The 20,649-nt window shown below is 44.8% G+C and overlaps 1 protein-coding gene and 1 long non-coding RNA gene across 2 annotated transcripts in view; one reads left to right on the top strand and one right to left on the bottom strand.

The window, feature by feature from the left end:
• Window positions 1–20,649, bottom strand: part of LOC137381534 (zinc finger protein 721-like) — a 45,383-nt gene that overhangs the window by 3,102 nt on the left and 21,632 nt on the right. Inside the window, exons 12-19 of the mRNA XM_068054235.1 lie at window positions 15,500–15,620; window positions 10,620–10,645; window positions 8,434–8,593; window positions 4,493–4,573; window positions 3,426–3,491; window positions 2,943–3,041; window positions 2,018–2,036; window positions 1,426–1,510 (exon numbers count right to left, since the gene is read on the bottom strand). Coding sequence (XP_067910336.1) covers window positions 1,426–1,510; window positions 2,018–2,036; window positions 2,943–3,041; window positions 3,426–3,491; window positions 4,493–4,573; window positions 8,434–8,593; window positions 10,620–10,645; window positions 15,500–15,620 — 657 coding nt within the window. The remainder of the gene's footprint in view (window positions 1–1,425; window positions 1,511–2,017; window positions 2,037–2,942; window positions 3,042–3,425; window positions 3,492–4,492; window positions 4,574–8,433; window positions 8,594–10,619; window positions 10,646–15,499; window positions 15,621–20,649) is intronic.
• LOC137381324 (uncharacterized) lies at window positions 1,597–4,993 on the top strand. The gene is made up of 2 exons (XR_010977143.1): window positions 1,597–1,671; window positions 3,080–4,993. It is a non-coding gene; the product is annotated as an uncharacterized lncRNA (long non-coding RNA).

Raw genomic sequence — 20,649 nt, 5'->3', positions numbered from 1 at the left:
GAAAGGCAGGTTGTGAAATGGAGCTGAATGAATCTGGTCATTTGTAGGGCCGGCACTGGAAAAATGTGACCATGAAAGTTGCCGGATTGACGTTAAAAACCCAACTGGTTCACAAATGTCCTTCAAGGAAGGGAACCTGCCACCCAGTCTGAACCTACACAAGACTCTGCCCTCTGTGGGAGGAGAGAGAGCGCGCTGGCAAGGTCAGGGAGCAAATTTTATATATCTACAACTCAACCAGAACATTAATGAACCCACCAAACCCTCAACTTCTATCACCTGGAAGGACCAGGGTAGCAGGTGTACATGAACACTATCACCTTCAAGTTCATCTCCAAGTCACACACCATCCTGACTTATCTGAAATCCAGTACTGGATGATGAGAAATTTCCTCCAATTAAATACTGGGAAGTTTGAAGCCATTGTCTTCAGTCCCTGCTCCAAACTCCACTCCCCAGCCACTGACTCTACCCCTCTCTCTGGAAACTGTCTGAGGCTAAATGAGACTGTTTATAACCTTGGTGTCATTTTTCACCCCAAGATGAACCTCCGACTACATATTGGCATCATCACTCAGACCGTCTATTTCCACCTCAGCAATATCACCCAACTTCAGCACTGTCTCAGCTCATCTGCCTCTGAAACTTACATTCATGCACTTGTTATTTCTGAACTTGACTATTCTAACACACTCCTGCCAGCCTCCCACATTCTACCCTCCATAAACTTGAAATCATCCAAAACTCTGCTGCCTGTGTCCTTACTAAAACCAAGTCCTGTTCACCCATCACCACTGCGCTCACTGACCTACATAGACTCCCAGTTAAGCGGCACCTCAATTTAAAAATTCTCATCCTTGTTTTCAGATCCCCCCCATGCCCTCACCCCTCACTATCTCTATAATCTCCATCCCTACAACCATCTGAGATAGCAGAGCTCATCTAATTCTAATCTTGAGCATCCCCCATTTTCATTGCTTCTCCATTGGCGGCCGTTGCTTCAGCTGCCAAAGCCGTAAACTTTGGAAATCACTCCCTAAACCCCTCTACCATGCTTTCCTCATTTCAGACACTCTACAACCTACTTCTTTGACCAAGCTTTTGGTCAATTGCCCTATCTCATGTGCCTCACTATCACAACTTGCTGAATAACACTCCTATGAAATGCCTTCGAACATTTTATTACATTAAAGGCGCTATATAAATACAAGTTGATGTAAACTTGGACATATATCACTGTTCCCTCATCATAGCTGGGTGAAAATCCCGTTATTCCTTCCCTAACACCATTATAGGAGTACCTTCACCACACGGACTACAATGGCTCATCAAGACATTCCCAAGGGTAATTAAAGATGCGCAATAAACTCTGGCCTAGTCAGCAACGCCCACATCCCCTGAAAAAAGGAAATAGATGCAACTCACGCACGACCTTCTCCACCACTATGACGCACTGCATCGGCTCCAAACACTATTCCGCGTTGCGCCTGCGCACGGTCTCGGACCGCCCCTCACTCGCTCCGATTGGTTGGAGGATCGACGTCTCGTGAGGGCCTCCAGGCCGTCCCCCGCTCTTCCTATTGGTGCAGAGCTGCCGTCAATCAGCCGGGAGGGATGAGCTGAGCATGCGCAGCCGGCAGGGGCTGAGGAAGAGAGCGCGATTTTGAGCAGGTGAGAGAGAGCTGGGTTAGTAAAGCACGGGATCCAGGCCGCAGACATACCGAGTGTGGAGCTAGAAGCCACGCTAATCGATCATAACAAGAGTAACTTGCAGCCGTAGCTTCCACCGCTTCCTTCTGGCCCGAATCTCAACAAAAAGCCGAGAGCAGAAATTGTCCCAAAATCCAGGAGAAGCAGGGAGCGTCTGTAAATGGAGGAAAAATGGGAACTGGGCAGGGAGCGTCTGTAAATAGAGGGGAAATGGAGACTGGGCAGAGAGCGTCTCTAAACGGAGGAGAAATGGAGACTTGTCAGGGAGTGTCTCTAATATAAATAAAACCAGAAATGCTGGAAATACTCAGCAGCTCTGGCAGCATCTGTGGAGAGACAAGCAGAGTTAAAGTTTCAGGTCTGTGACTTTCATCAGAATTGACAAAAGTCAGACGTGTAATAGGTTTAAAGCAAGTGAAGGGGGGGTGGGGGGGGGGAAGAGAGCGAAAGTGAAGGTGTGTGATCGGACAGGTGAGGTTAAATGACAAAGATGTAAAATTATTAGGTTACTAAAAGCCTGAGGGACACTGGATGCATTTACAGATTGATTTCATTGGCCCCATGCGCAAGACATCAGGAAATCACACTTGTGCTCTGGTCAAGGTGGACCATTTCTCCAAATGGATTGAGGCCTTTGCCTGTTGTTCTAACACTGCAATCACAGCTGTGAAAATATTACTGAGTGAGATAATCAGCAGGTGGGGAGTGCCATTACAGGTTGATAGCAATTAGGGAACACATTTTACTGGGAACGTTTTGACTCGCCTTCAAAAATAATGGGGATAAAACAGAGACTACACATCTCGCACCATCACCAGTGTTCGGGAGTAATGGAGAGGGGCAAAAGGACCCTGACGAACATGTTAAAAAAGCTATGTGCAGATCACCCCATTTAATGGGCTAACATGTTGCCAATGTTTGATGGCAATCTGCTCCACTCCATATAAAACAACCGGCGTGTTTCCATATCAGGCGATGACTGGGAGACTGATGAGAACTCTGGGATACCTAACATTGCCACGTGCAGGAGCTTTGTTACAAGTTCTAAGTGGCTGGAGCAGGTAATAGAACACACTAATCATATGAATTACTTGGGAAAGTCAACGCAGCAAATTAAGAAATACTTTGACAAAAAGGTGCGACCCTTTGATTATCAAGTGGGAGATATGGTCATGGTCCTAAATTATGGCAAAAAGGAGCATTTCTTTGAACCTAAATGGCAAGGACCATACCAGTTGTGGACTGCTTGAGGCCCTCATTATATTTGATTCAGTTCCCAGGGAAAACTGGTTCAAGGTGCACAAGGTGGTACCATATAAATCAGCTGAAAACTGTCAAAGAGTAAATACTTCACAATTTCTGCTTACAGATCAACATGGAGCTGACATCCAGACTCATCCCAGGACTGATAATCATCAACACCATCCAGACAACTTGTGTCGAAATCATGAGGCAAAGATCAACTGTACGATACGGAAACACATCCGCCCAAGAAAGCCAGGATCTAAAGAAACTATGGGGTTTTGACTATATATCAAATATATCCAAGGCCATTGTGTGCTCCATTTATGGGAGTTATATGCTAGATCAAATAGTGACTGGACTTGAGGATATTGGGAATAACTGCATCCCCTCTTCTAAATCATAGTATACTTAATGGACGGCTGGCAGACCATGATTATGCTTCAGGGGCCAGACAGCATAGGTTGTCATACTTGGTTAAAGGAGACAGGGATTATGGGAAAGAAGCCATAGTTCCGGTGGTATTGTGGTTGCCCCGCCTACGGGTAGAAGATGAGTGGGAGGTTTTTAATGTAGAGTCGATCGGGACTATGGACCAAGATATCCATTCCTCTTAATCAAAAGAAATCTAACATGGGACAATCCAAATATTGAGTGTTGTTCAGAAAGGGGAGGGGCATACAGTGGCGGTGGCGTAGTGGTACTGTCACACGACTGGTAGCCCAGAGGCCCAGGCTACTGCTCTGGGGACAACCACGGCAGATGGTGAAATTTGAATTCAATTAATAAATCTGGAATTAAAAAGCTAGTCCAGTGTGACCATGAAACCATTGTCAATTGTTGTAAAAACTCATCTGGTTTACTAATGTCCTTTAGGGAAGGAAGTCTGCATCCTTACCTGGTCTGGCCTATATGTGACTCCAGATCCACAGCAATGTGGTTGACGCTTAAAAAATGCCCTTTGAAATGGCCACTCAGGGCAATTAGGGATGGGCAATAAATGCTAGCCGAACCAGCGACGCCCACATCCCATGAACAAATAAAAAGAAATGACTGCAGAATTTAGGAAATACAACGACAAGGCAACCACCAATGGTGGGAGACTGTATATAATGGAGGCCAACATCCATGGCTCCGGACTCTCCGTGTTAATGATACTAACCCAGGCCATAGTGTTAGTAGTAGGACTCTTCATGCTTTGCTATTTGAGGCGACAAGTGCGTTGCAAGACACAAAGCTTAGAGTTCTCAACTTTTCTTGAAAATAGTAAAATAATTCATGAGGGGTCGATAAGGATATCTTCCCGCTCAGCTGGGAAACTATAAGATTATTAGGTTACTAAAAGCTACTAACCAGATTACTAATTCTTAAAATATAGCTATTATAAATTAATAATTGACATTATAAACTAACATTTAGCTTTATTAGAACCCTCCTTTGTAGTATGGAAAAGTGGAAAAACTTGGGAAATAGGGCACAGTATGGACAAGATGTCAAGGCAGAGGGATTCTGGGAGATTGTCAAGTTTTAAACTGCTTACTTGCAGCAAACGGGTGAGACCTTGAGAGCAGACAGTGAAAACAGCTTCTGTGTAGATTTGTCTCGTAGTGAGAAAGGCATCCTCAAAATGTAAAAGCATTGAGATAAAGTAGTCAACACAAAGGGGTACTACTAGCTCAAATCAAAAGGTTAGCAACCGTCACAAAATGATCCTTGGTTGGTTGAGAAAGGCATTCTTTAACGTGAAACTAATCACTGATTGGGAGAGGGGAGGGTTAACTGGAAAGCTGCCAGGAGAAAAGAAGTCCTGTCTTTGATACTGTATGGCAAAGAATTCTCAAACAAGAGACGAGAGAGACCGACAAGGAGAACTTGAAGACCAAAAGCTGCAAGAGAAAGAGTCGTGACCTCTGTGTCCAGTCTCTCATATGGGTAGTATGTGTTAGACTGTTAATTACTGTATGTATTTGTGACTATGGTTTATCTGAAAATTTAACAAACTTGTCCTCACCAATATCTCAATAAAGTTGATTCATAACAAGCTTTGTGCTGCCTTTGTGCCTACCTACGAAGTGGGTATAAAACACCCCTATCTTATCAAATCTTACAAAGATGTCATGGGACAAAGGCAAAGGGAGTATTAATGGTTGTGATGAAAGACAAAGCATTAGTCCAGAGAGAGTGTTAATAATACAATAATAAGCAGCTCTGTCCAAGCACAAACATGTAAAACCAAGTTTAGGGCAGGCACATGGTTTAAAAAAAATATGAAAAAAGGCCACTCATGCTTTGAAATTGTTGAACTCAATATTGAGTCTGGAAGGCTGTGAAGTGCCAAATTGGAAGATGAGATGATGTTCCTCGAACTTGCATTGATGTTTACTGGAACATTGCAGCAGACCAAGGACAGAAATGTGGGTGTGACAGCAGAGTGGTGAGTTGAAATGGCAAGCAACAGGAAGCTCAGGGTTATGCTTGCAGACTGAGTGGAGGTGTTCCACAAAGTGGTCACCTAATCTGTGTTTGATCACCCCAATGTAGAGGTGACTGCATTGTGAGCAGCAAATACAGTATAGTAAATTGAAAGAAGTACAAGCAAATTGCTGCTTCACCTGGAATGAGTGGTGAGGAGAGAGAAACTGCTGAGTATCACAGTGGCGCAGTGGTTAGCACCGCAGCCTCACAGCTCCAGGGACCCGGGTTCGATTCCGGGTATTGCCTGTGTGGAGTTTGCAAGTTCTCCCTGTGTCTGCGTGGGTTTTCTCCGGGTGCTCCGGTTTCCTCCCACAAGCCAAAAGACTTGCAGGTTGATAGGTAAATTGGCCGTTATAGATTGTCACTAGTATAGGTAGGTGGTAGGGAAATATAGGGGATGTTTGGTAGGAATATGGGATTAGTATAAATGGGTGGTCGATGTTCGGCACAGACTCGGTGGGCCGAAGGGCCTGTTTCAGTGCTGTATCTCTAACCTAATCTAATCTATTTACTGGATTTATTTCAGATTCCCAGCAATGCAGTATTTTGCTGTTATTTTAGTGTTTAATTCATTGCCACTTCTCTTCCAGGAATGCCTATCTTGAAGAGGTCCTGCTCTTCTTGTCGACAGTAAATCCATTTGTTATACCTTGCACACCTTCATTACTTTCCATTTCCCTCCTGGTGTTCGATAAGGTTTCTGCCAAAACTCATTTTTACAGCAACATCTTCCTCAGCGACTGTCTCCGGCTCTGACTTATTCCATGTGGATTCCAACTGAAGTTGCAGCCTTCATGTTTTGAATCCACCCAGGATTACAGGTATTTCTGAGACATACAACGTTCCCCGGACTGCTGTTCTCACTGCATCCTGAGATCCATACTCAGTGCCATGCACCGCCACGTGCAATTCCGACCTCTCCAGAAGCACCAACTCACCTTATCTCAAAGCTGTCCTGCTCCGCAGTTTCATTTCATCCTTTGTCTTATCTGACGCATTAACAAAAACTTTGTTCCTTTCAGCTGTTAAGGAATGCAAGCTCCAGCAGCACATGGGGACTAATGCCCCTCCAGATCCTTCTCCCCATCACTTCCCTCTGACCCCATTCCTTCTCTCTGACCCCATCCATTCTAATCTGACCGCTTACCGTGCATGCACAATACTATCTGACCTTCCCATCTCCAACACTGAATGATCTGTACTTAGCAAAGGATTCAGTTTTATCCCCTTACGTCCCCACCTTAATGAATTTCGCCCTTGGCACAACGTTGAGCTCTTCTTCCATCGCCTTCACCTATGGGCTCACCTTCTTTGACCAGGAGTCCTCCTCCCAACTAGCAGACCCATTCACCTGCCTCCAGTACTCTCCCGCCACCTGGACCACTCCCTCTGGCCTTTTACCCGGACTTGTTCTTTTCATTGAGAACTGTCAGTGAAAAATCAGCTGTCTTAATTTCTCCGTTCCCCTCACTCACTCTAACCTGTCTCCCACTGAATTTGTTGCACTCGTCTCTCAGGTCTAACCCTGACATTGTGATCAAACCTGCTGACATGGGTGGTGCTGTTGTTGTCTGACGTACTGACCTCTACCTTGCAGAGGCTGAATGCCAATTCAGGAAACAAAAGGTAATGGTCAATGGATGTTTTTGCAGATGGAAAGAGCTTTCCAGTGGCATTCCACAGGGCTCAGTGTTGGGTCCCTTGCTGTTTGTGGTATGTATTAATGATTTGGACATGAATGTGGGAGGCATGATAGGGAAATTTGCAGATGACACAAAAATTGGCCGTGTAGTTGATAGTGAAGAGGATAGCTGGAGACTTCAGAATGATATCAATGGTTTGGTTGAGTGGGCAGAAAAGTGGCAAATGGAATTCAATCCGAAGTGTGAGGTGTTGCACTTGGGAGGGCAAACAAAGCGAGGAAATACACAATAAACAGGAGAACATTGAGAGGTGTAGAGGAAGTGAGAGACGTTGAAGTGCATGTCTGCAGGTACCTGAAGATGGCAGGACAAGTAGATAGTGTTGAAGAAGGCATATGGAATGCTTTCCTTTATTGGCCGAGGAATAAAATACAAAAGCAGGGACGTAATGCTGGAACTGTATAAAATGCTGGCTAGGCTACAGCTGAGCATTGCATACAGTTCTTGTCACCACATTACAGGATGGACATAATTGCTCTGGAGAGAGTACAGAGGAGATTTACAAGAATGTTGCCAGGGCTTGAAAATTGCAGCCGTGACAAAAGATTGAATAGACTACCTATGATTTCCTTCGATCAGAGGATGCTGAGAGGTGACTTAATTGAGATGTACACAATTATGAGGGTCCTAGATAGAGTAGACAGGAAGGACCTGTTTCTCCTAGTGGAGAGGCACATATTTAAAGTGATTGGTAGAAGGATTAGAGGGGACATGAGGAAAAACATTTTCACTCATAGGGTAGTGGGTGTCTGGAATTCGTGGCCTAGATCAGTGGTGGAGGCAGAAATCTTCAGCTCATTTAAAAAGTAACTTGACATGCACCTGAAGTTCTATAACCTGCAAGGCTACAGACCAGGGGCTGGAAGGTAGAATTAGAATGGGTGACTAGTTGTTTCAGCTGATGCAGACACGATGTGCTGAATGGCTGCTTTCTGTTCCATAACATTTCTATGGTTCTTCCTTTTTTTTCCCCCAAAATATACTTTATTCATAAAAATCTGTAAAAAATACATTACAAAACAGTTCAAAACAGCACCAAGTCGACAATACAGAGTGCAAAGGAGATCAGTTTTCTTCAATACAGGAGTGAGTTGCCTCACAACCCTTCCATTTCATTTTATATGCCATGTACATTTTGCAGCAAACGCATATTTTCTGGATACAGCCCGAGGGGTTTCCATGGATCCAGCCCCTCAGTTCACCGTGGTGGGGGGACCTTTCACAGTGGTCTTTCCTCATTGATTCCCCATTGGTCTTCCTCCCTCACCCTGCATCAAGCCACTTCTCCAGGACTGTCACTGACCTCATCTCCTCTGGAGATCTTCCCTCTACAGCTTCCCACCTCATAGTCCTGCAATCCTGGACAGCCGACTTCCATCACTTTGCAAAATTCACAAACAGGACTGTCCTGGTAGACCCATTGTAGACCCAGTAAAAACACATATAGTAAAAACACATATGAACTTTGTTGAAACAAAGGGGCAAGTCACACAACAATGAACAGTGTGTTAAAGCATAGTGGGGCTGGGTAGAAATGAGGAATTATAGATGGTATAGAAAAGACATCCTGATGATCCCAGACACTGTCCTTGTATGTACCAGATAAAGGTGTTGCTATGGACACGAGATACGATTAGACTCACAGTAGCACCCACACTTTTTGGGATTTTCTTCTCCCTGCTGCTTTCACATGCGTTCAAGTCCTCTGAAGAAGGAATTTTCCTCCACACAAGATCAGGGGGCAGGTTGTTCAACCTTTCCCGTCTAAGAGCGAAGTCCAAAGTACGGAAAGTCCTCATCAGGGAACTCCTCTTTGCTGACGATGCTGCTTTAACATCTCACACTGAAGAGTGTCTGCAGAGTCTCATCGACAGGTTTGCGGTTGCCTGCAATGAATTTGGCCTAACCATCAGCCTCAAGAAAACGAACATCATGGGGCAGGACATCAGAAATGCTCCATCTATCAATATTGGCGACCACGCTCTGGAAGTGGTTCAAGAGTTTACCTACCTGGGCTCAACTATCACCAGTAACCTGTCTCTAGATGCAGAAATCAACAAGTGCATGGGAAAGGCTTCCACTGCTATGTCCAGACTGGCCAAGAGAGTGTGGGAAAATGGCGTACTGACACGGAACACAAAAGTCCGAGTGTATCAAGCCTGTATCCTCAGTACCTTGCTCTATGGCAGCGAGGCCTGGACAACGTATGTCAGCCAAGAGCGACGTCTCAATTCATTCCATCTTCACTGTCTCCGGAGAATCCTTGGCATCAGGTGGCAGGACCGTATCTCCAACACAGAAGTCCTCGAGGAGGCCAACATCCCCAGCTTATACACACTACTGAGTCAGCGGCGCTTGAGATGGCTTGGCCATGTGAGCGGCATGGCAGATGGCAGGATCCCCAAAGACACATTGTACAGCGAGCTCGCCACTGGTATCAGACCCACCAGCCGTCCATGTCTCTGCTTTAAAGACGTCTGCAAACACGACATGAAGTCCTGTGACATTGATCACAAGTCGTGGGAGTCAGTTGCCAGCGTTCGCCAGAGCTGGCGGGCAGCCATAAAGGCGGGGCTAAAGTGTGGCGAGTTGAAGAGACTTAGCAGTTGGCAGGAAAAAAGACAGAGGCGCAAGGGGAGAGCCAACTGTGTAACAGCCACGACAAACACATTTTTCTGCAGCACCTGTGGAAGAGCCTGTCACTCTAGAATTGGCCATTATAGCCACTCCAGGCTCTGCTCCACAAACCACTGACCACCTCCAGGCGCTTACCCATTGTCTCTCGAGATAAGGAGGCCAAAGAAAATGACAATGGGAAACTGTGAAGAAATGAACCAAGTTCTCACTGAGCCAAATAAGGAATTATCATTATGCCATTATACCAGACCCCTATGAGTAAGTAAGAGAGGAGGGTCTTGGAAACAAGATTTAACCCCTGACTGAAACTGGGGAAGGCACGAGAACCTGGGGAAGAACAATTGAGAAGATATCCCCGAGCCAAGGGCTCAGAGAACAGAAGAGCAGCCGCAAGGGGCGGCACAGTGGCGCAGTGGTTAGCACCGCAGCCTCACAGCTCCAGGGACCCGGGTTCGATTCCGGGTACTGCCTGTGTGGAGTTTGCAAGTTCTCCCTGTGTCTGCGTGGGTTTTCTCCGGGTGCTCCGGTTTCCTCCCACAAGCCAAAAGACTTGCAGGTTGATAGGTAAATTGGCCATTATAAATTGTCACTAGTATAGGTAGGTGGTAGGGAAATATAGGGACAGGTGGGGATGTTTGGTAGGAATATGGGATTAGTGTAGGATTAGTATAAATGGGTGGTTGATGTTCGGCACAGACTCGGTGGGCCGAAGGGCCTGTTTCAGTGCTGTATCTCTAATCTAATCTAATCTAAGTCCGAAACTGATCACCTCTTGCCTTGATGGTAGTATACTGTGCAAGTAGTGAGAGCTTGTAGTTGATGATTTAGTGTGTGAATAAAATATTGATATACCTTTTACCAATCGGATTCCGTGGATTCTTTAAGAGTAAGCGTGTATTAAGCACAACACCATCATTTCAGCCTGTTCCTGCTCCATTGAACTTATTTCTTCCTATCTTGATCCTATCTTTTCTCCCCGGTCCAGTCTCTTCCCACCTACATCATGACTTTTCTGACGCCTTACGTCATTTCGACAATTTCTAGTTTCCTGGCCCTAACTGCCTCCTCTTCACTATGGACATCCAATCTCACTACACCTCCATCCCTCACCAGGACGGTCTGAGGGCTCTCTGCTTCTTCCTTGAACAGAGGCCCAACCAATCCCCATCCACCACCATCCTCCTCCGTCTGGCTGAACTTGTTCTTACATTGAACAACTTCTCCTTCAACTCCACCACTTCCTTCAAATAAAAGTTACTATGGGTACCTGTATGGGTCCTAGTTATGCCTGTCTTTTTGTGAGATATGTCGAACATTCCTTGTTCCAGTCCTACTCAGGCCCCCTCCCTCATCTCTTTTTCTGGTACATTGATGACTGTATTGTTGCCACTTCCTGCTCTCGCCCTGAACTGGAAAACTTCAACTTTGCTTCCAATTTCCACCCTTCTCTCACCTTTACATGGTTTATCCCCAACATTTCCCTTCCCTTCTTTGACTTCTCTGTCTCCATCTCTGCATATAGACTGTCCACTATTATTATACTTCCTCACACCCTGTTTACTGCAAGAAGTCCATTCCATTCTCCCAGTTTCCCCATCTCCGATGCATCTCTTCTGATGTTGCAATCTTCCACAACAGCACTTCTGACATGTCTTCCTTTTTTCTTAACCAGGGATTCCCCGCACTGTTGTTGGCAGGGCCCTCAACCATGTCCGACCCATTTTCCGCACTTTTGCCCTCACCCTCATGTAGTGTACATAAATGATTTAGACGTGAATATAGGGGGTATGATCAGTAAGTTCGCAGATGACATGAAAATTGGTGGTGTTGTAAATAGTGAAGAGGAAAGCCTTAGATTACAGGACGATATAGATGGGCTGGTAAGATGGGCGGAGCAGTGGCAAATGGAATTTAATCCTGAGAAGTGTGAGGTGATGCATTTTGTGAGGACTAACAAGGCAAGGATGGTAGGACCCTAGGAAGTAGAGGGACCTTGGTGTACTTGTCCATACATCACTGAAGGCAGCAACACAGGTAGATAAGGTGGTTCGGAAGGCATACTTGCCTTTATTAGCCGAGGCATACAATATAAGAGCTGGAAGTTTATGATGGAGCTGTATAAAATGCTAGTTCGGCCACAGCTGGAGTACTGTGTACAGTTCTGGGCACCACACTATAGGAAGGATGTGATTGCACTGGAGAGGGTGCAGAGAAGATTCATCAGGATGTTGCCTGGGCTGGAGCATTTCAGCTACGAAGAGAGCCTGGATAGGCTAGGGTTTTTTCCCTTAGAGCAGAGAAGGCTGAGGGGGAACCTGATTGAGGTATACAAAATTATGAGGGGCATTGATAGGGTAGATAGTAAGAAACTTTTTCCCTTAGCGGAGGTGTCAATAACCTGGGGGCATAGATTTAAGATAAGGGGCAGAAGGTTTAGAGGGGATTTGAGGAAAAGTTTTTTCACCCAGAGGGTGGTTGGAATCTGGAACACACTGTCTGAAGGGTGGTAGAGGCAGGAACCCTCACAACATTTATTTAGATGAGCACTTGAAACGTCATAGCATACAAGGCTATGGGCCAAGTACTGGAAAATGGGATTAGAATAGATAGGTGCTTGATGGCCGGCACAGACACAATGGGCCGAAGGGCCTGTTTCTGTGCTGTATAACTCTATGACTCCCTTCCTCTCCCTCCCAGAACTGTGGCAGGGTTCCTCTTGTCCTCATTTTCCACCCACCAGCCTCCACATCCAAAGGATCATCCTCCGCCATTTCTGCCACCTCCAGTGTGATGCCACCACAAAACACATCTTCTCTTCCCCTCCCTTGTCAGCATTCCAAAGGGATTGTTCCCTCCGTGACACCCTGATCCACTCCTCCATCAGCCGTGACACCTCATTCTCTTCCCATGGCAGCTTCCCATGCAATCGCAGGAGGTGTAATACCTGACCTTTTACCTCCTCTCTCCTCACCATCCAAGGCCGCAAACACTCCTTCCGGGTGAAGCAGCGACTTACTTGTACTTCCTTCAATTTAGTATACTGTATTTGCTGCTCACAATGTTGTCACCTCTACAGTGGGGAGACCAAACATAGATTGGGTGACCACTTTACAAAATATCTTTGCTCAGTCCGAAAGCATGATCCCGAGTTTCCGGTTGCTTGCCATTTCAATACACCACCCTGCTCTGATGCCCACAATTCTGTCCTTGTCTGCTGCAGTGTTCCAGTAAACAAGACAAGCTCGATTGGGTACTCTACAGCCTTGCAGACTTAAAATTGAGTTGGTTACAATTGAGGTAGGAGGAGTGCGCTGTTTTTTCTAGATCCACTTCTCCACAGGTCACAACATATATTTAAATGTTTACCCAGTTACCGATACGGTCAATCATACACTCTACTCTTTATCCCTGAATAAAACACCACCAACCAGGTTTCTTTAATAAACAACAAAATTATCAGTTTTTATAAAACAAGACTTATCCAGTAACAAAGCAAAGCATTAACACACTGTTACGAGAATTTCCATTTTCTGTTAAAAATTGAGGATCTATATTTTTAAGATCTGATAACGATTTCATGGACATTAAATCATCTGGAGATTGCTGAACTTTGTGGGGGGGTTTTCAAGGAAGGTCAATAAAAAGGTTGACCAGTAAACAAGTTTTTACTGGAAAGCATGTGATTTGAAGTAAACACAGCTGGGGGTTTGACTTAAGAGCTATTTTGTGTTGTGACAAGACAGAATTTATGATTATCCTGGGACTTGCCTGGAAAAAGTTTAGTTTCATTTTGAACCATTAAAAGCCATCTGGTTTTTGGACCAAAAGAGGCAGTTGGAGATCTGCATATTGACCTGCCAGAAGATCAGAAGAAAATCCTTACCTCTCTTCCAAGAATCCTTGCTCTTGAAAAGCAAAAGCCTGCGTGAAATTGTACTGTTGCCTTCTGTATTTTGAAGAATTTCTGAATGTTTGCATGGGCAGCACAGTGGCGCAGTGGTTAGCACCGCAGCCTCACAACTCCAGCGACCCAGGCCCAATTCTGGGTACTGCCTGTGTGGAGTTTGCAAGTTCTCCCTGTGTCTGTGTGGGTTTCCTCCGGGTGCTCCGGTTTCCTCCCACAGCCAAAGACTTGCAGGTTGATAGGTAAATTGGCCATTATAAATTGCCCCTAGTATAGATAGGTGGTAGGGGAATATATGGACAGGTGGGGATGTGGTAGGAACATGGGATTAGTGTAGGATTAGTATAAATGGGTGGTTGATGGTCGGCACAGACTCGGTGGGCCGAAGGGCCTGTTTCAGTGCTGTATCTCTAAATAAATAAATAAACCTTGCATCTTCAAAAGAACTTTGCATCCAATGTGTGAGAACCGAAACCTTTGTTGCTGCACACCTGCTGTAAGACTGATGTGAAGCCTTCGGTATTTCAACCTCTTTGAACGTCTACCCAAAGCCACTGTTCATCGCCTGGAAAGATTTCTAGTGGCAGCCAACTATTCGCCTTTGGGACACTTTGCCAAAACAAAGGACTTTTGTATCTGCTTTTCAGTCTAAGTTTTTTTTTTATTCCTTCTACTTCTTTGTAACAGCTCTAAACCGAAAACTTTTTTTCCCAGTTAACCTGTTGTGTATATCAGTGTGTACGTGAGGGCTAGGATAAAATTAAGGGGCTTTAATATTTCAATTTACTTATATATTTACTTCAGTATTGGTTAAGACTTGGTTTATAATAAACTGATAGTTTTGTTGTTTATTAAAAAACCTGGTTGGTGTGCTTTATTCTGGTGACAAATAGAGTATGTGACTGACTGTTTCGGTAAGTGGGAAAATTTATTGATATGTTGTGACTTGTGGAGAAGTGGGACTGAATTAACAGAGCACTCCTCCTGCCTCAATCATAACAACAGATTGAAATAAGAAAGTTCCCTTTTACCTTGGCCTCTCTCTCTCACACACACACACAAACACACACCGGTTAACTGAAAAATAAAGATTTTCTCTGCAGAGCTCCTGTAAAAAAAAAAGGCAAAAAAGAATACTTTGGCCAAATACTTGTTAATTCTTGAAGAAAACAGGTGAGATATGTTGTGACCCAAAATGACATAAAGTCTGGCATCCGGGTAGATGTTGACTGGTTACTGGGATCTTTTCTGGAGCAGTTCTTTTCAGGTGGCGTTGTGAGTTAATCTGCCAGGCCTTCCAGGAGAAATGCGGCATCAGGGGTTTTAGATATCACACTTGATATGCAGGGTTTCACAGAGATAGGAGGAAGGAGGTAAACTGCGTATTTCTCTCTTGGCAGGTTGATCTCCAACTGCTTTTAAACATACTCCACACCCCAACTGAACCAAAACAATGGCCAGAATTTTACATTCCCCCCCAAAGAGTGGGAAGGTGGCAGGGGATGGGGTGGGGGTGTAAAATGGAGCAGGAGGCTCGGGACACCCTTCCCGACCTGCTCCCGCCGCTACTTTACACAGGGCAGCAGCGGCTAAAAATGGCCTGCCCGCCCTGGGCCAATCAAGGCCCTTAAGTGGCCACCTGTTAAAAACAGGTGGCTCTCTGACGTCCTGGGGGGGGGGGGGGGCCCTCATGATCAGGCACCCTATGCCCGTCGGAGGGCTGCCCCCACTGACCCAACAGCACCCAACACGCCCACATCTCCCCAATCGACCACCCTTGCCTCTTGGGGCCCGACCGTTCACCCCTGGCGAGGCAACAAAAACTTACCTGTGATCTGGGATTCCCTGACACCTTCCTCACGATGCTGGGCTGCAGTCCCAGCAGTCGCCACCGCCTGCCGACTATGCCAAGTTGTTGTGGGACAAACGCACTAGGAGTCTGGAGTAAGCTGAAGTCAGAAAGTTTTTATTACAAGCATCATGTAGGGAAGAGACTTAAACAAACAGAAGTCTCTTGAAATTTTTCAGTTACAGCAGATTAATTTATACAGCAGTTTCAGAAAGCAGTGCCCCTTGTTTGATCACATTTGTGTCTTTTCCTATAATCACATTTGTGTCCCTTGTATAATCACATCTGTCTTGTACACACAGATGCTTTAGCAGCTTCTCATTCATTTTATACAGCTATCAAAACTTAAAAACATCATGCAGAACCAGACCACTGAGGGTAAGTAAGCCTTTAGTTCAGTGAGATAGACAGAGCTAACACAGACAGACAAGGAATCACAGGACACTAATGTAATACACAACAGAAACTTATGCACAGACAAGTTTTCTTCCTTTTTTATCTTTTCCAACAGCATTTTAATTTACTGTGGTGCTTCCAACTTAATTCCTCCTAACCCTTCTCTGATTCCTGTCTAAGTCTGTTCCCTAAAATGGTAAAACAGCTGTTTTCTTGACCTTCGTTATTTTTTCCTCCAACTCCTGCTTGTCTTTTCCGAGCCCTATTGTCGATTTACTCAATTTACTCATGACACAGAGCTACAATTCTCTGTTCTGTTTTATCATTTATTTGTTTCCCCCACCAATCTTTTTGCTAGTCTGGGATCCACTCAGTGTCCCAAACATCTTTTCACATCTTTTTCCTTACCTTTTCATATTTTCCTAGCAGATATTCAGTGATGGGCCCCTTGGGTCTCCACTCGCTGTCCCTTTCCGTCATGACTAGATTCTCTCGGTCAAGTCTGTCTGAACCTATTTGGACATCCTTCACCCCACTGTATGCCCGGAGGTCCTTACGCATTTACCCAAGGAATGGCACCCACCTCCGTTTACCCCAGGAACACCTGTGTGTTCTGACTAAATACAACGTTGTTTTCTCACCCCTTCTTTGCTCCTTCTGTGACTCCGACTCTGTGCCAGAGCTCATGATCCCTGAGGTTCTGAGGAGACCCCAGCAGTCACTCGGACCTAACTAAACGCGGGGTGGTATGAAACAAAATGTACTCGCCCTCTGGTGTCCGCTGTCCATGGGGACTGTCCTTCAGCCGGGATCCTGCCGACTATGCCAAGTTGTTGTGGGACAAACGCACCAGGAGTCTGGAGTAAGCTGAAGTCAGAAAGTTTTTGTTACAAACATCATGCAGGGAAGAGACTTAAACGAACAGAAGTCTCTTGAAATTTTTCAGTTACAGGAGATTAATTTATACAGCAGTTTCAGAAAGCAGTGCCCCTTGTTTGATCACATTTGTGTCTTTTCCTATAATCACATTTGTGTCCCTTGTATAATCACATCTGTCTCATACACACAGATAACACATCCAGAGGGAGAAGAACAATTATAACACTATGAACTCTGGTAACCCTTCCCACATCAAGAATCCAGCACTGCAGTTACTTGTGAACTCACTGATGTCTCAGCAGGTTGGATAAATTAGTGAATCCCTTTCCACACACGGTGCAGGTGAATGGATTCTCCCCAATGTGAGTGCGCTGGTGTACAGTGAGTTCAGACGCTCACCCGAACCCAATCCCGCAGTGAGAGCACCTGAATGGTCTCTCGTCAGTTTGAACACGTTGATGGGACATCAGTTCCTGGGAACTTTTATAGCAATTTCCACAGTCGGGACATTTCAAAAGTCTCTTGTCATTGTGAACCTGCTGTTGTGTCAGCAGGTGAGATGAAGTAGTAAATCCTTCCCACATTCAAAGCATGTGAACAGTCTCTCCCCAGTGTGAAGACACTGGTGAGCCAGAAGTTCAGTGATTTAGTGAATCCCTTCCCACACATGAAGCAGGTGAACAGCCTCTCCACTTTGTGATTCTGTGGATGAGTTTCCACCTCACTGGATAATTAAATCCCTTTCCAAAGTCCATATATTTACATGGTTTTTCTGCAGTGTGACTGTGCTTGTGTTTCGACAGTCCAGATGATTGGCTGAAACATTGTCCACACACAGAACACGTGTATGGTTTCTTCCCACTGTGAACAGTGATTTTTTTTCTTGTTCAAAGTCCTACGATATTCAGGTTATGATAAATTGGGCGACTCCTTCAGATTCTGATCTAATGCTTGGCTTGTTTCTTGGTTGCAAGTTGTCCCCTTCTAATACCCTATGAGATTGATTTATTGAAATTCAGTGTGAGAAAACCCACAAAAACACAAAGGCAGGTTTGAAATGGAGCTGAATGAATCTGGTAATTTGTGGAGCCAGCACTGGGAAAAAATGACCATGAAAGCTGCTGGATTAACATACAACCCTAACTGATTCATTAATGTCCTTCAGAGAAGGGAACCTGCCACCCAGTCTGGACCTACAGAAGACTCTGTCCTCTATGAGAGGAAAGAGAGAAGGGTGGGGGTTGGGGGGGGGGCATTGCGGGGTGTGGTGGGAGAGCCAAGGAGTGAAGGAGAGGGATTTTATATATCAACAATTCCACCAGAATGTTAACAGAACCTCCCAAACCCTCAACTTCCACAATCTAGAAGGCCCAGGTTAGCAGGTGTATGTGAACACCATCATCTCCAACTTTCCCTCCAAGTCACACACCATATCCAGTACTAGATGAACAGAAATTTCCTCCAATTAAATAGTGCGAAGTCGGAATCTACTGTCTTCGCTCCTGGTGGCGCTGCCAATACTGCTGAGCTGCTGGCCCTCTGATTGGCCGGCAGCTCTTTGAGGTGGGATCCCCATCTCCATTCAGTGTTTAAAGGGACACGGAGCCAGCCTCCTTAAACTTTGACCCCAAAAGACCGGAGGATTACTCCAGGGGTCACAAGTGGGAACAGTTTCGCTTATCTACTCTGTCCAGACCCCTCTTGATTTTGAATACCTCTATTATATCACCTCTCAGCCTTCTCTTTTCCAAGGAAAATAGTCCCAACCTCTTCAATCTATCTTCGTAGCTGACGTTCCTAATCCCTGGAACCATAATTGTGAATCTTTTCTGCACCCTCTCTAATGCCTTCACATCCTTCCTAAAGTGTGGCACCCAGAACTGGATGTAATACTCCAGCTGAGCCCGAACTAGTGGCTTTTACTGGTTCAACACAACCTCGAAAATAAAACCAAAATACTGTGGATGCTGGAAATCTGAAATAAAAACAGAAAGTGCTGGAAATAATCAGCAGGTCTGGCAGCATCTGTGGAGAGAGAAGCAGAGTTAACATTTCAGGTCTGTGACCTGTCATCAGAACTGGCAAAGGTTAGAAATGCAATAGGTTTTAAGCACATAAAGCAGGATTGGGGGAAAAAGAAAACAAAAGGGAAGGTGTGTGATAGGACAGAGGGCCAGAAAGATTAATTGACAAGGAAGTCATGGGGCATAGGCAAAGAGAGTGTGCTGATGGTGTGGTGAAAGACAAAGCATTAGTGCAGAGAGGGTGTTCATGACAGAACAATGAACAGCCCTGGCCCAAAACACAAACATGAAAAAAAAAGTAGGCAGGCACATAGTAAAAGAAAACGATGAAATAAAATAAAAACAAAAAAGGGCCAGTCACGCTCTGAAATGATTGAACTCAATATTCAGTCCGGTTGGCTGTAGTGTGCCTAATTGGTAAATGAGGTGCTGATCCTCGAGCTTGTGTTGATGTTCACTGGAACACTGCAGCAGGCCCAGGGCAGAGATGTGGGCATGAGTGCAGTGGGGTGTGTTGAAATGGCAAGCGACCGGAAGCTTGGGGTCATGTTTTCGGATTGACCATTAGGCTCCCAACCAGAGTCAAATGGATTCTTTGTGTTTTTTTAAAACAGATAATGATGGTATAGCTAAAACAGGCAGAAATCCAGCAGTTTCCAAAATCTTTCAAGACAGAGTGCTTGAGAACAAGACATGCGAAGGTCATCTCTCACCTCTAAACATATGCAAGCACTTTTGTCTGATGTAAAAGCAGCAGTTAAAACCACCATGTCCGGGGAAAATCATTTCTAAAATTGGAATTGATAAAACAAATTGATATGAGTTGCTAGAGACAAATAAAATGTTAATTTTCAAAAAAATATAGTAATGCCTGGCACAATTACATGTGTGCCTGCCGGTAAACTGTTGCTGAGCAAGGGGTTGTGTAGGCGGGGACTGGCGCTGCAGTGAGATAATGATCAAGGCTCTGTTTGATCCTGTTTTAAAGATATTATGGATAGTGGACTGTAAAGTTCTCCAGGGCTCCGAAATGGAATTGTAATTAATGGGAATTGTAATTAAAGTCTGGCTGATGTGAGAACTAACAAAGGAATTTTGGGAACAGACATTGGCAGAATCAGAATTCAAAATGTTAAATTAATGTGCATAATTTCCAAGAAGTCCAGAACTTTTTAGTAAGAGTTAGGAGAGTGGAGTTAAGAATTGTAATTGATAGCTTTCTCTTGGAGATTTGTGTCCCTGCCTATGATTTTTTTTAAAGGAACTGAATTTGATATTCTGGCCACTGCCCAAGGCAATGGGTCCATGTAGGGGAAGATGAGCAATGATCTTGAGACAGACACAACCCCCACTCCCTTCTAATCTTTTGATAAGATTACCAGAGTGTCACGAATGTGTGACATGATATTGAGATACTGCTGTAAGTGTGCAAATGTGATGTGTTATATGTGAAGTAACTAACGTGGAAATGCATGGTGAAATGCACTGAAGAACGGGTCTCACACATGCTCAGCTACTTGACAGGAAATGGTTAAATGGCCAGTGGAGTATGAGAACATTTGGAATTCTCAAGGCATTGACACATGCTGCACAGAGACACTGACTTTAAAACAATTAGAATAGAATTAAAGACAGCTAATGGGCAGAGGGAATAAAATTAAAGTTCAGAGGGACAATTGAAGGGTTAGAAAAAATTAATACTTAACAAGAACTATCCACAAGATGGATACAGTTAAAAAGGGATCTGGAGAATTTTTTAAAGTCCATGTATGATCAGTTACTTGAAACAAAAGTACATACAACAGGCCAATAACTTCGAATTAACAGCAC

The sequence above is a fragment of the Heterodontus francisci genome, chromosome 22 (genome assembly GCF_036365525.1).
Source record: "Heterodontus francisci isolate sHetFra1 chromosome 22, sHetFra1.hap1, whole genome shotgun sequence".
Taxonomy (NCBI): domain Eukaryota; kingdom Metazoa; phylum Chordata; class Chondrichthyes; order Heterodontiformes; family Heterodontidae; genus Heterodontus; species Heterodontus francisci.
Note: the sequence above shows the minus strand (reverse complement) of the source record. Positions and strands in the feature narration are given on the sequence as shown.